The 13,858-nt window shown below is 39.2% G+C and overlaps 1 protein-coding gene across 1 annotated transcript in view; it reads left to right on the top strand.

Moving 5' to 3' along the window:
* LOC123654035 (Bloom syndrome protein homolog) overlaps window positions 1–13,650 on the top strand; it is a 30,527-nt gene extending 16,877 nt beyond the window's left edge. The window contains exons 8-19 of the mRNA XM_045590001.1: window positions 985–1,163; window positions 2,848–3,013; window positions 3,667–3,791; window positions 4,842–5,001; window positions 5,412–5,608; window positions 6,284–6,619; window positions 10,338–10,472; window positions 10,564–10,737; window positions 11,120–11,310; window positions 11,820–11,955; window positions 12,242–12,351; window positions 13,519–13,650. Of these exons, the coding sequence (XP_045445957.1) occupies window positions 985–1,163; window positions 2,848–3,013; window positions 3,667–3,791; window positions 4,842–5,001; window positions 5,412–5,608; window positions 6,284–6,619; window positions 10,338–10,472; window positions 10,564–10,737; window positions 11,120–11,310; window positions 11,820–11,955; window positions 12,242–12,351; window positions 13,519–13,616 (2,007 nt within the window). The 3' untranslated portion in view covers window positions 13,617–13,650. The remainder of the gene's footprint in view (window positions 1–984; window positions 1,164–2,847; window positions 3,014–3,666; window positions 3,792–4,841; window positions 5,002–5,411; window positions 5,609–6,283; window positions 6,620–10,337; window positions 10,473–10,563; window positions 10,738–11,119; window positions 11,311–11,819; window positions 11,956–12,241; window positions 12,352–13,518) is intronic.
* The last annotated feature ends 208 nt before the right edge of the window (window positions 13,651–13,858 follow it).

Here is a 13,858-nt window from a genome sequence, read left to right as displayed (position 1 = left end):
AATACCTGTAATCTGATTATTGAAAGTCATTAACCCTGAAGAAGAAGAAGAAGAAGAAAAATTGGATTGTATATATTATTTAATTATAGATTATATTATATTCTTAAGCTGCACAAGCCCTTAAATTCAACAAGCTCCTTTCTGGTGGGTTGTCTGGAAGAGATCACTATCTAGTGATAAGACCGCCCGTTGCATGCGACGTAATTATTATTATTTTTTCCCTTTAAGCTTTATACTTATGTAATTGTTATATGTTACTGTGTGCAATAAAGTTATTTATTATTATTATTAAGAAAAAGAATTAATCTGATTAAAGGTTTTAGCCGTACTTTCATAGGCAAACTGCCCCCTATAGGAACCTATATCGTAACCTATGTTCTATTGTAGAGGGTACTAATAGTAGTTCATCGAGTAGATATGATAGCTCTATATCTTAGTTAATTGAGGAGCTATTTAAAAAAAGGGTTCGGAGACGACTTGAAAAAATTCAAAGTGATATATTTCTGTTGATTTTAAAGCTAGAAAAATAATACAAATTCCAGTGTTTATGGTACACTTTATAGTTTATTTTATATAAATTTCCACGAGTCAAGCAAAAATAAAAATATTAAAAAAAAGCAAATAAGTAGTAGTAATAGTACTTTGAAAAAAATATACAATAATTGTCTATACCTTGTCTAACAGCATGCCAAATTTCATTAAAATCCATAAGGTGAGCTACACTGTTTTAACTACACTGTTTTAATTACTATTATAGTAAAAAAGAATCGATTAAATAAATATTATGTTGGACGTCAACATTTTGGATGTACGGATGATAGCAAAATAACATTTGACGAAATGAGCTGTAATGTATTATGTCAGGAAACTACACATCACCCGGGTATTATTTGTTGTGAATGACCACCTTGTTGGCGCATTATTAAAATTAGATAAAATAAATAAAAGTTTGGATTTGATTTTATAAAAGCCTTTCGATGACAGATTCCTGCGGCCTACTTTTCCGGCGAAATGTCGGTATCTGAGGCAAACGAAGTTTACTACAGACTCTCGCTTGAGGAGCCGAGCATCCGGCTCTTGTACGTGACGCCCGAGAAGCTCAGCAGTTCAGAGAAGTTCCAAAATGCGCTAGACGCGCTCTACTCGCGAAACCTAATTGCAAGGTGAGTTCCAGGTGCATTGTTTTATTAACCATCTTCAAAAAGAAGGTTCTCAATTCGACTATTTTTTTAATGTGTGTAACCTCAGAAATTTCTACTGGGCGTACCGATTTTAATGATTGTTTAAATCGAAAGCTGATGATTGTCACGTGATCCCGACAAAGAACGAATTATTCTCATTTAATTTTTGTAATAGTTTCAAACGCTCGGACGAAAGAACTTCGACGAAATCCCTAAAGTCCGATAATGTATTCTAAAAAAAAGCGACGTTCTACTCACGAAGACGTTCGAAATCCAACAGTTCCAAGCAGAACATATCGTTTATCGAATAATATACGAGAGGAGGTCAAAGAGTTCGCGGAATGGCGGTGTTGGCGAAGGTGAGTTTACTCATCCAAGTAGGCGTTAATTGAGCGACTCATTATTAGTATATTCCAAGTTTCAGCCTAATCGAGTCATTAGCTTGTGAGTTATCAACGAGTAAGTCGATCGGGAAAAAACTAGCCACTAATATGGAGAGAATTGAATATTGCGCCGTCATTAAGTTTCTCACTCAACAAGGAAAGGCATCTCAAACCATTTTTCAAGATGTCAACTGTTTATGGGGATTTCGTTGTTGGGAAAACAATGACTTATAAACGGCACGCCCTTTTCAAACAAGGAGGGGATCCATTGAAGACCACCCGGGACCTGGAAGGCCGAGTGAGGCTACCGCGCCAGAAATAATTGAAAAAACAGCTTGCAGCATTAGTTGGAGTATCAGAAACAACCATATTAAACATATTACATCAATACCTTGGCATGACTAAAGTATGTGCAAGATGGGTTCAGAGAATGCTTTTTTGAGGATCACCATTATGAACCTGAGTCAAAGCAAGAGACGATACAGTGGCATAAAAAAGGCTCACCTCCTCCTAGGTATCAGACGTTTCAATCGGCCGCAAAGATCATGGTGACGATATTTGGGATACAGAAGGTATCCTTTTGATTCATCATAAGCAACGTGGTTTTTCCATAACGGTAGAATACTACGCTTCGTTATTAAATCAATTAAAAGAAGCTATTAAAGAAAAAAGGAAAGCTTACTAAAGGCCCTTTTGCATGACAATGTGCCTGTGCACTCAAGCCATTTTGCGACAGCTGCCATTCACAGGTGCCGATTTGAACAACTAACCCACTCTACAGCCCAAACTCAAGCGACTATTATTTGTTTCCGAAAATGAAGAAAAAACTGCTTCTAAAAAAATTGGCGGCGATGAAGTAAAGTCGGCAATATCAGCTTATTTTGACGCCCAAGACAAATCTTTTTTTTTTTTTCGACTATATTAATGAGTTATTTGATAGATCTAATGAATGTATTACGGTTATGGGAGAATACATAAAAGGAAAAATTGTTTAATGTTTCATTTCTGATACAGATAAAGATAGAACCAAATAGAATATTGGCTTTATTCAACAATAAAATAATTAAGTAATTTGATAGAATAACACTGATGAAAATGTCATAATATTATCTAATATTACAAAGAAGGTAATTAAATAACACGTAACCTTCATGTTTAACAAGGAGATCACATCAATTTCATTATCCTTCCCCATCATTCCGCGAACTTTTTGACCTCTCCTCGTAGAAACCGGGGTTGAGCGGTTGCGTCGAACATCGCGGTGGTAAATGTGAGTGGTGCAGGTTCGTGGTGGACGAGGCGCACTGCGTGTCGACGTGGGGCCACGACTTCAGGCCGGACTACAAGCGGCTGGGCGGGCTGCGGCGCCGCTTCCCCGCCGCGCGCTTCATGGCGCTCACCGCCACCGCCGCGCCGCGCGTGCGCGGGGACATCCTGCACCAGCTCAAGGTACCCCCACCTTGGACGCACTTCCGCCCGTCGCTTAAGAGCAGTAATCTCAAAATTATTGCAAACTATTGACTATCTCCTAGCTTTCTTTTTTGGCGTTGTTATTTTGCTGGTGCTAGCTTCTGCACCTTTCCACTTGATTCGGATGCGAGTTAATGTATTTTTGTTAATATCAGTAGTATAATGCTTTCGTACATTTCACGGCTTAAAGATATATGTTCGTAAGCTCCGATGTAATGCCCGTGTGTCTTCATTTCATTAAGAATCGTAATAAATTGCTGCTTTTTTTTGAGCAGGAAATTTCCTGCTGTGCCCTACCTCGGATAAATTATTATTATTATCAGTTAAATAATAATTATTATATTCCCAAAAAAAGGCGGTACGAAGTTCGCCAGGTCGATTAATTAAATTAAAATATAAATATTTTTTCACGTGTTTAAAAATGAAAATGAAATTATATAATGTAGAATAATAATAAAATTATTTATTAATTTTCCTGTTCTTAATTTGATCGTGAAGTACAAAAATAAAAAGTAAATAAAAAAAATATCTGCCCCGAGCGGAAATCGTGCCTGCGACCGTTAGCGATAATGTAATTAATAAACTGTTGTTTTTCTTTTCTTTGTGAAACTAACTGAAAATTTTTCAAACAGATAGAGAATTGCAAGTGGTTCTTATCCAGTTTTAACCGTCCCAATCTATCCTACGAGGTTCTGGATAAGGTCTCAAAAACCATAAACACGGATATCATTAACGTTATTCGCAAGAGGTTTTCTGGGTAAGTACTGTTTTTTTAATCTAAACAATTCGACAACAAAGCAAACAAGTGTATGGCCCACCTGATAGCACTTACCTATAGGCGTTGCCTATAGGCGTCTCAACTCTAAAAGCATAACAATCGCGTTCACGCCCCTACCCACGACCCTCTGCAGCCGCTCTGACCACCGTATTCGCCAAGTGGACCTAAGAGCAGTATTATTTAGCTGTGTAGATATTAGCTTTTTTAAGGTTGAAGTACACCAAAAGAGCTGTTCAAGAATTTGAGCAGGATTTATCCTGGTGGGCCTTACACCTCAATAGGTAGGTTAATGATAAGTAAATTATTTATAAGTATTTTCTTTAGTGGTTTCTAGTTAACTATGATATTTGTTTGAAAACAAATATAAAGTCGAGATTTATTAATTTAAACCACATGTAGTACTATTTCTAAGCTGTATCAGAAAAATCAGTCAAATAGAAGGTGTAGTAGAAGGTTTACAATTGAACTTAAATTACTGCATTTATGTATTTATTTTTTAACCCCCCGGCGCACGCACGCACATGCACACACACAAACAAACACACACACACACACACATACACTCACAAACACACACACACACACACACACACACACTCACACACACACACTCACAAACACACACACACACACACACACACACACACACTCACACTCACAAACACACACACACACACACACACTCACAAACACACACACACACCCATTCACAAACACACACACACACACATTCACAAACACACACACATACACTCACAAACACACACACACACACACACTCACACACACTCACAACCACACACATACACTCACAAACACACACACACACTCACACACTCACAAACACATACACACACTCACAAACACACACGCACACTCACAAACACACTCACAAACACACACACACACACACACACACACAAACACACACACACACACACACACAAACACACACACACACACACACACACACACACGTACACACACGTGTTTCTGATCATAAACTGAAAAAGGACCCGATGCGTGCAGGCTGTCCGGCATCGTGTACTGCCTTTCGCGCAAAGAGTGCGAGGAGCTGGCGCTAGTGCTCCGCAAGGCGGGCATCCTCGCGGCCGCCTACCACGCCGGCCTGCCGCAGAGCCGGCGCGAGCACGTGCAGGCGGGCTGGCTGGCCGACACCCACCACGTCGTGAGTAACATTCATTAATCTGCCGTAATTAGGTAAAAGGCCTTCAATTACTGTTACACTGATATTGTTTTTTGTAAAATTTGACAAATTTATTTTATGATTCAAATTGTTAAATATGTCGTAAAACTTAATCTATTAAACCTGTTTTACCTATTTATTAAGTTCAAACAGAACCCGTTTGAACACAAACAAACTTCGAAATCCGGCAACTCGCATTGGAGCAGCGTGGTGGATTAAGAGCTCTGGTCCTTCTCCTACATGGGAAAAGAGGCCTATGCCCAGCAGTGAGATATTACAAGCTGAAGTGAAACTTCGAAATAAATTTTACAAATAAGTTCATCCATTCATTTGTCAAACGTCACTGTTATCATCTAATTAAAATGATAATCTGTTTCTGCAAACGTTTGCAGATTTGCGCGACGATTGCATTCGGCATGGGCATCGACAAGGCCGACGTGCGCTTCGTGATCCACCACAGCCTCCCCAAGTCAGTGGAGGGCTACTACCAGGAGACGGGCCGCGCCGGCCGCGACGGGGCGCCCGCCGCCTGCCTGCTCTTCTACAATTACAGCGACGTGAGCCGCCTCAAAAGCATGGTGCTCAGTGAGTACGGGTCGAACTCAGTGTTTAGTTAAATGTTCATATTGCAGCCGACCAAACGTGCGTCCAACTATGGCCGTTCAAACGAGCGGCTGGCTTTTAATCGTACATTGTATTCTGTCATTCGTTCAAATGCCAAAATTCCACATTGTCTATAGTCGAATATAATTGCCGGCAAACGAAAAAAAAACTGACTTCAATTACATCGACAAGTAATACAACGTAGCTAGAAGAAAAAATAATCAAGTAAATATGCATTATCAAAGATTACTCCAAAATTTGTCATCAGATCTCGATGAAATTTAAATGTGACCACATAATAAACATCGGCTTTCGATTAAATTAAAAATCATCAAAATCGGTACACCCAGTAAAAAGTTATGCGGATTTTCGAGGGTTTCCCCCGATTTCTCTGGGATCCTATCATCAGATCCCGGTTTCCTTATCATGGTACCACACTTAAGATATGTCCTATCCAACAAAAAAAGAATATTCGATCGATAATTTTAATGAAAATCTACCGTAAGCCGGTTGATTGTTAATTTGCATTGAAAATTTTCCAATAACAATAAAAATACAATAGATCGGTGGTGTTAAAGATATTAAGAAAACCAAAAATATATATAGAACTCGATACACAGCGTAAACACTGACTCGGCCATAACGTATCGACAGAGGAGAGGAACTCGTCGAAGGAGGCGCAGAGCGTGCACCTGGAGAACCTGCGGCTCGTGGCGCAGATGTGCGACAACGCGTCGGAGTGCCGGCGCGTGCAGGTGCTGGCCTACCTGGGCGAGAGGTTCGAGCGCGAGCGCTGCGCGCGCGGCGCCGCGCCCTGCGACGTGTGCCGGCGCGGCGCCGCGCAGCGCCCCGTGGACGTGACGCGCGAGTGCGTGGCCGTGGCGCGCACGCTGCGCGAGCTGCGCCGCCCCTTCACGCTGCTGCAGCTGGCCGACGCGCTGCGCGGCTCGCAGCAGGCGCGCGTCGCGGCGCTGCGGGCCACCCCGCTGCACGCGCTGTGAGTACGGTGCTTTCGGGAGTCAAATAGTAGTTTATTAACCAAGGCGATAAAGAAGTGTCTTCTGTCGCGGGTGACGATTTAAATCGCGAACGTAACAAAGGACTCGAGGTTTACTTCCGAGCGTAGCGAGGGATTTAAGTTCACCCGAGACTAAGACAGCTTTATCACCGTGGAAAATACTCTACTTTTCGTACCATTTGCGAAAAAATTAACACAATAATAATATGAGATAAGCATTTATTAAAAATAATGACAATTATTTATAAAAATAAATTAAAATAAACTTAACGTTTATGTATTTGAAGAAAACAAAAACGCGCCAAATTCCTTGACTAATATTTTTTTGTCGAAAAGCAAAGGCATCAAGCTCATACAGCCTCGTCGGTTTTCGTAATTTTATTTAATAATCATAACTAGTGCGTATCATAATAAGTGCGTATTCCTTTTTCAAAAAGATTTATAATGCTTTATATAAAAATTCAATGGTGTAAACAAAGATGTAGTTCAGTATAAATTTCGGTAAGTATTCCAAATTTAAATCACATTCTCCCCTTAGAGGATGAATGAAATTCAGTACAATTTTCTTTCCCTGTTTTTAACAGATTAAAAATGACTATTGTTATGTTCGCTTCTTGTGACATAGAATATCACTTTTTTGAGCAAGTGCGAAGTACGAAAAATAAATTATAAAATTTGATAACAATTAAAATTTATGTAGAGATACACGTAATATTCTGATTTCGAATCATAAAAGCACATTATGTTGTTGTTGTTGTTGTACACGGGCTATTTTCCGCAACTCGACGTCTTGGTGCGCCTTTTTTGCGTGATCGGCTGGTGGGCACTATTCGTGCCAGCCAAGCTCCTTGAGGAAGCCTAGCAGACCCTTCACGTTGCCGACGACTTCCTGGAGCAACCTCGGTGTCCCAAGGTGTAGTGCCCTGTAGTTCGCCACACCACCGCATTCCAGCAGGATATGTGAGGCCGTTTCCTCTGCCTCCAGGCACGCTCTGCACAGGGGGCTGTCTGTAACACCTAGATTGTGTAAGTGCTTGTTAAGCAAGGCATGTCCCGTAAGCGCCCCGACCAGTAGTCGGAGCTGGGCTCTTCCATAACCGCGAAGTTTGCGGGACAATCCTGGGTTGATCGTCGGAAGAGCTTCCTTGGTCTGCCTGCAGGTAGTTAGGTTTGTCCAATATTCTTGGTGCATTACCTTGGTGTTGTGTCGCAGCTGGCTGCGCAGCCATCCGAATGGCAGAGGCAGAATGGGTTCGGGTCCGTGGACCCTCATCTCCGATCCATTCCTCGTCAGTCGGTCGGCCGCGTCATTGCCTCGCGATCCACTGTGTCCCTTTATCCATTGAAGGGTAATGGTGTTTGTTTCACTTACCTTCGTCAGAGCTCGATGGCACTCGTATATTAGCCCTGATGTCATAATGTCGCTCTGTAGGGCTTGCAGGACCGATCTGCTATCGGAAAGTATACGGATTGGAAAACCCTGTACCTCTCTAGACTTGATCGCTGTTGCTGCCATTATGATTCCCATACATTCCGCCTGGAAGACGGTGTTGTGGATTCCTAATGGCGATGAGATGTGGTAAAAGCACATTATTGTTTTATTATATTGAAATTAAAATTCGTATATTTTAATCTGTATATCATGTGACCTAAAACACGACCCGCCATAGTATGACGTCATATGGGCAAAAACAAAATTCTGTCAGAAAAGCTTATTTATATGTTTTCGTCACTGAGCTGTTCTCTACTGAGATACTCTTGTAATGACACAGTATTCCATTTTACTCTCGCTTAATGTTTAATAACAATAATATATATAACTACTTGTTTGAACCAATTGGGTCTTTGAGAAGGATAAACAACTAACTTCCCATTCCCACATAAGTTATGCTCGCGCCTACTCATCTTTTATCTATTCTTGACTATACTGATACTAGTTATCTCAATTTAAATGAGGAAGAAATAAATAAACTTGAGCGCCTACAAAATCTCTGTATTCGGTTTACATTTGGTCAAACATTGCAATCATTTAAGAAGTTAACCAAAGCAATGTCAGCATCATATAAATATTTTTTTAAATTTCTTTTTTCTCTGTGTATATACACAGTATATATACACATCTATCTACGTATATATCTTTCTTTTGTTATCAAGTTATTATTGCTTTATGTAAGTATTTGTGTAAAAGTATATATATGTATGTATTTATATAGGTGTATTTGTATGTGTATTCCGTTTTTTTGGAAGAGTCTTATTTGGTAAACAAACCCCTGTCAATCGTAATTGACGTTTTTTCCGCATTTATCACTCACTTTCACAACATATTAGCTTACGGACACTTGTAAAACTCCATTTACTATTTATTTCACTAAAAACAAATATCAATTTATCATTTTAAACACATAAAAATGATTAAAATACGGATTTCGAGCGTACAGATAATTAATATTTTCGAAAATGACATTTTAAGATGTAAAGCGATTTGATATTATGTTTTAGATATTGGTTTTTTTTTATTTATTTATGTTGAGCGTAAAAAATGCTGACAAAATATTATAAACGTCAATCTTTTATAGTAAAGTGTTTATTGTAAGGGTTTTATTTTATATTATGAATATTTCTGAATATCAATTTCACTCTGAAAATTTTTAACGCTATCCCATATAATATAAAAGCACATAGCATTGGCATAAAAGTATATTATAGTTCACAGGAAAATTTTGTGGGACTTTAGTATGAGACTTAAGATTACCCAATGAGAGCTACGTGAGCAACAGTGTTATCAATCCTTTTGTTTACATGTTATAGAGTGTGCCGTCGGCGCAAGGCTTTATATTTATTGTGAATACAAATAGTGTGACAGTAATACTAATAGGGTCGACTTTTTTTCCAGACACAGGCAGCCCTATTTTGTTGTAAATTTTATTTTTGGCGTCTTTTTTACCGACCATTTTACATAAACGAAATATAAATTTGTTGCCTTTTATGCTCGATGCTCGATTAATATATTTTTGTTTTTTCGTAATTCTGTACCTCTACTAATTCTTAAAAAAAATATTCAATATATTATTAGGTTTTAAAACAATTTTAGCAATATGTTAGCGTTAAATATTTGAACATAATAATGAATTTTACTTTCGTCTATCGCTTATTAATATTGTTCATTCATTTGCTCTTTATGTCACTTTACTATACTTACAATATTACTCTATTGTCTGTGGTCGGAAGTACGCCATATTTGTTTACTATTTAGGACTCTTCCAAAAAAATAGAATATATATGTGTACGTATGTATTTATGTTTGTCTGATAGTACATATTTTACGCTCCTCTCCCCATTAACAATTCTAATTCTCTGTCTAAAAGAAATTGAGATTGCCTGGAAGAAATCGCTGCTTAAGCGATAAGGCCGCCTGTTGCAACTAATGCAACTTTATTATTTTTGTTTATTGGATTAAGTTTTTGTTACATTTTGTGTTGGTGTTAAAAAATAATAATATTCTATATTGTACACCAAAATACAAATAAATACAGTAGCAAATAGAAACAAAAAAGTACAAAGGCGATCTTATCGCTGATGTGCGATTTCTTCCAGATAACCTTTGGGCACAGGACACGATATAGTAGCGACGGATAGAAAGTTTACTGACTATATCTGTGAGAAACAAGAAAGTGGTCGTAATTACCGTTTTTCGCAGATGCAAAACATGGGCCCGGGGCGACCCGCAGCGACTGCTGCAGCATCTATTGTATAAAAAGGTGCTGGGAGAACGTTACGAGATAAATAATACCGTCGCTATCGCTTACATTACGACCGGGCCGAATTTGAACAGGTAAGTAATCGAACAAACGATACTATTTAACTATAATTATTTCTAAATAAAAGCTACGTAATAAAAAGAAATCGATGGCGACGTATTTCAGTCTGCTGTCCGGAGAGCTGCGCATCGAGTTCCACAAGCAGCAGGCGCCGGCCAGCGGCGAGGCGGCGGCGCGGGCGCGCGCCGGCCGCGACGCGCCCGCGGCGCCGGCGGGCGTCACCGCTCGCATCAAGAGCCTCGAGGACCGCTGCTACGCGGACCTCGTCGAGGCCTGCAGGTACCGCGCTGCTCGCGCCCTAGTGTATACGACGTCGGCTACTCCACGAGTTGGGGTGTAACTATGATATATATTCATTTATATATGTACTATTTATATGGTTTGTATGTTTATCTAAAAAAATATTTATCAATATCGGTCCGCTGTTCACACGAGCATTGAGTCGCTTACCTTGGGAACGGGCGACCGGGTGTGTATGTTATAGATAGCTCTTTTAGCGATAAGACCACCTTTGTACATCTTCCTCTAATTATACTACTTTTGTTTACTTATCTTTTGCAAATGGTGCAATGGTGTGCAATAAAGATTATTATTATTATTAGATATATTATTGTTATTTCAATATTAAAACAAAGATGTCGAAATGTTCCGCGGCGCGCAGGGAGATGGCGCAGGAGCGCGGCGCGTCGCTGGCGGCGCTGTTCCCGCAGGTGGCGCTGCGCGCGATGGCCGCCAGCCTGCCCGAGAGCGCGGACGCCATGCTGGCGCTGCCGCACGTCACGCGCGCCAACTACGACAAGTACGGCCGCCGCCTGCTCGCCGTCACCTCGGCCTACGCGATCGAGAAGCTCGGTGAGCTGTTTCCCGTTACCTCACCGAAACGGACGGCGCCCGTCCGGTATAGATTTGTCTTATAACTATAATTTTTGGAACCGTAGTAAATAAAACATTTTTTGAGAGAACTTCTGTCCAGGATACCCATATAAAATCTTGTTTTTTTTTTTTGTAAATTTCGTTAGACTTAATATCTTTTTCGTACAGTTAAATGTCTTATAATTTACAAGCTGTGCTCCGCCGTTTCACACGCATTAATTTGAAAAAATAGCCTATAGCCTTCTTCGATAAATGGGCTATCTAACACTGAAATAATTTTTGAAATTGGAATTCATGAGATTAACGCGTTCAAGGAAACAAACAAACTCTTCAGCTTTATAATATTAGTATAGATAACATTTAATGCAAATAATAAACTTAATAAACCGCAATTGTAAAATTTTGAGACTTGAAAATGAGTTTTTTGCATAAACAGAAAATAGTTATTTCGAAGAATAATTCTTCTACGATATTTCATACGTTATTAGGTATTTTAATGGAGTATCAGGACGAAATGGAGATGGAATCGGATTCCGCTGAAGCGTCGACTTCGAACGTTACTTGGAGTACTGACAATAAGAAAAAACCACCGCAGAAGCGCAGTTTTGGGGGGATACGGAAGAAGTGAGCAAATTGACCATTATTTAACTTTACCTACATTTTTTACTTTTAAATTAAAATAGATTATTATTTAACTTTACGTAATAAAATTATTACATTATTGATTATGATATTCATTTTTATTGTCAATGGCTTAAAGTTTGGATACGTATTTTCTTTACTGTTCCATAAAATTGAAACTAGACATCGCTTTGATATAAAACGTACAACGTCGCTATAATGAGAATGACGTAAAGTTAATACATGATTTTTCAATAATTATAAACTCCTGTTGTAAATGTGTGCATAGAACGAAGCGAGGAGGCACGACGGTCGCGAAGAGCAAAGCCGCTCTGAAAGCGGTGAAAGCGCAGCTGCAGAAGAGCGCGCGAGCAGCTCGCGGCCGCGGCGCCACGCCTGGTCTGAAGCTTTTTATTGTTTTTTTTTTTTTTTTTTTTTTTTAAGTCACTAGGTCAACAAACAAGCGTACGGCTCACCTGATGGTGACCGATTACCGTAGCTTATAGACGCCTGCAACACCAGAAGCATCGCAAGCGCGTTGCCGACCCAATCCCCAATCCCCCCAGGAGCTCTGGTCACCTTACTCACCAACAGGAACACAATACTGCTTGAAAACAGTATTATTTAGCTGTGATCTTCTGTAAGGTCGAGGTACTACCCCAGTCGGGCTGCTCCATATTTTGAGCAGGAAATTCCTGCTGTGCCCTACCTCAGTTAAAGTTACTCTTTGACTTTTAATATTACTCTTTTTACTATTACTCTTTGGCTAGCCTAAACATGTAACTATCTGTATACTGATATCTAAAACACGGGCATTAAGTTGTCTGCCTTATTACGATCTACGACCGAATAATATACCCAATGTCAATAAATACCAAAGTTGCTTCAGAAAACATATCTGATTATGTATCAATTATTCTATCATTATAATATACTGGTTTTTTTTTATTGAAAAAATTAAATTAACAAATTATTAAACTAAACGATTGTTGATTCCATTCAATCATTATCAAAACCTAAAATAATATATATTAAGATTCAGTAACATTAAGAATAGTTCAGAAACATGCTATACATAAAAATCACAATAGCAAAAAGTCTAATTTCTGACAGTCGTCCAGCATTAGATATTGTAAACACTTGAAGTTTAAAAAAAAACGATGTACTTTTTTTAAACCACGCGACTGAAGTAAAACTTACGAAACGTAACTCTCTCTCTTTCTATCTTCTCACAACTTATATCTCCCTCTCAACTTCCTTATCCGTGAGTAAAACGTCCTTATGCATGCATGACTTCGGGAGTATGCTGGTGACTGCGTGACGAGAGCATTACTAAGCATGAGATCAGGCGAGGCGAACGGAGTTATAGAGCGGCGAACACATTTTCTCACTCTCTCGTTTCGTATATATAAGACACAGTTCACACAGTGCAGGCCTATTGTGTAGGCCTATTGCTAAAGAATTTTTACTTCAGTCGTGTGGTCTAAAGTATACACCTTTTTTTTTATATACTAGATCGCATTCACAATGTGACTCAGTATTAACTTAATTAATTGTATTTTTTAGTGACTGGAGGCAGCAGGTTGGGTGCGATGCCACTGCCTCGCGCGAACACCGCCAACACCCGACCCGGCGTGCTACAATCTAGATTAAATTTTCTGTAAATTAAAACAAAAAATGACGTAAAACACTTAAAACAGGACATATAACTTTTTTTTTATTGGATTAGCTTAATAGTAAAAATGTAAAGGTCATTTGATATAGCCGATATAGGTAATGAGCACGAAGCTGTGATTTCTTACAGTAGCCTTTAACTTAATCATTGATTCTTTTTTATAGAAAATGTTAAAAAAATAAAGTTAAAGTTTAAATTGAAAGTCAGCCAAATACACATAAGCCTTACAAG

This window comes from Melitaea cinxia, chromosome 1 (genome assembly GCF_905220565.1).
Source record: "Melitaea cinxia chromosome 1, ilMelCinx1.1, whole genome shotgun sequence".
NCBI classification, from domain to species: Eukaryota; Metazoa; Arthropoda; class Insecta; order Lepidoptera; family Nymphalidae; genus Melitaea; species Melitaea cinxia.
The sequence above is the reverse complement of the archived record's forward strand: the minus strand, read 5'-3'. Positions and strand labels throughout refer to the sequence as shown.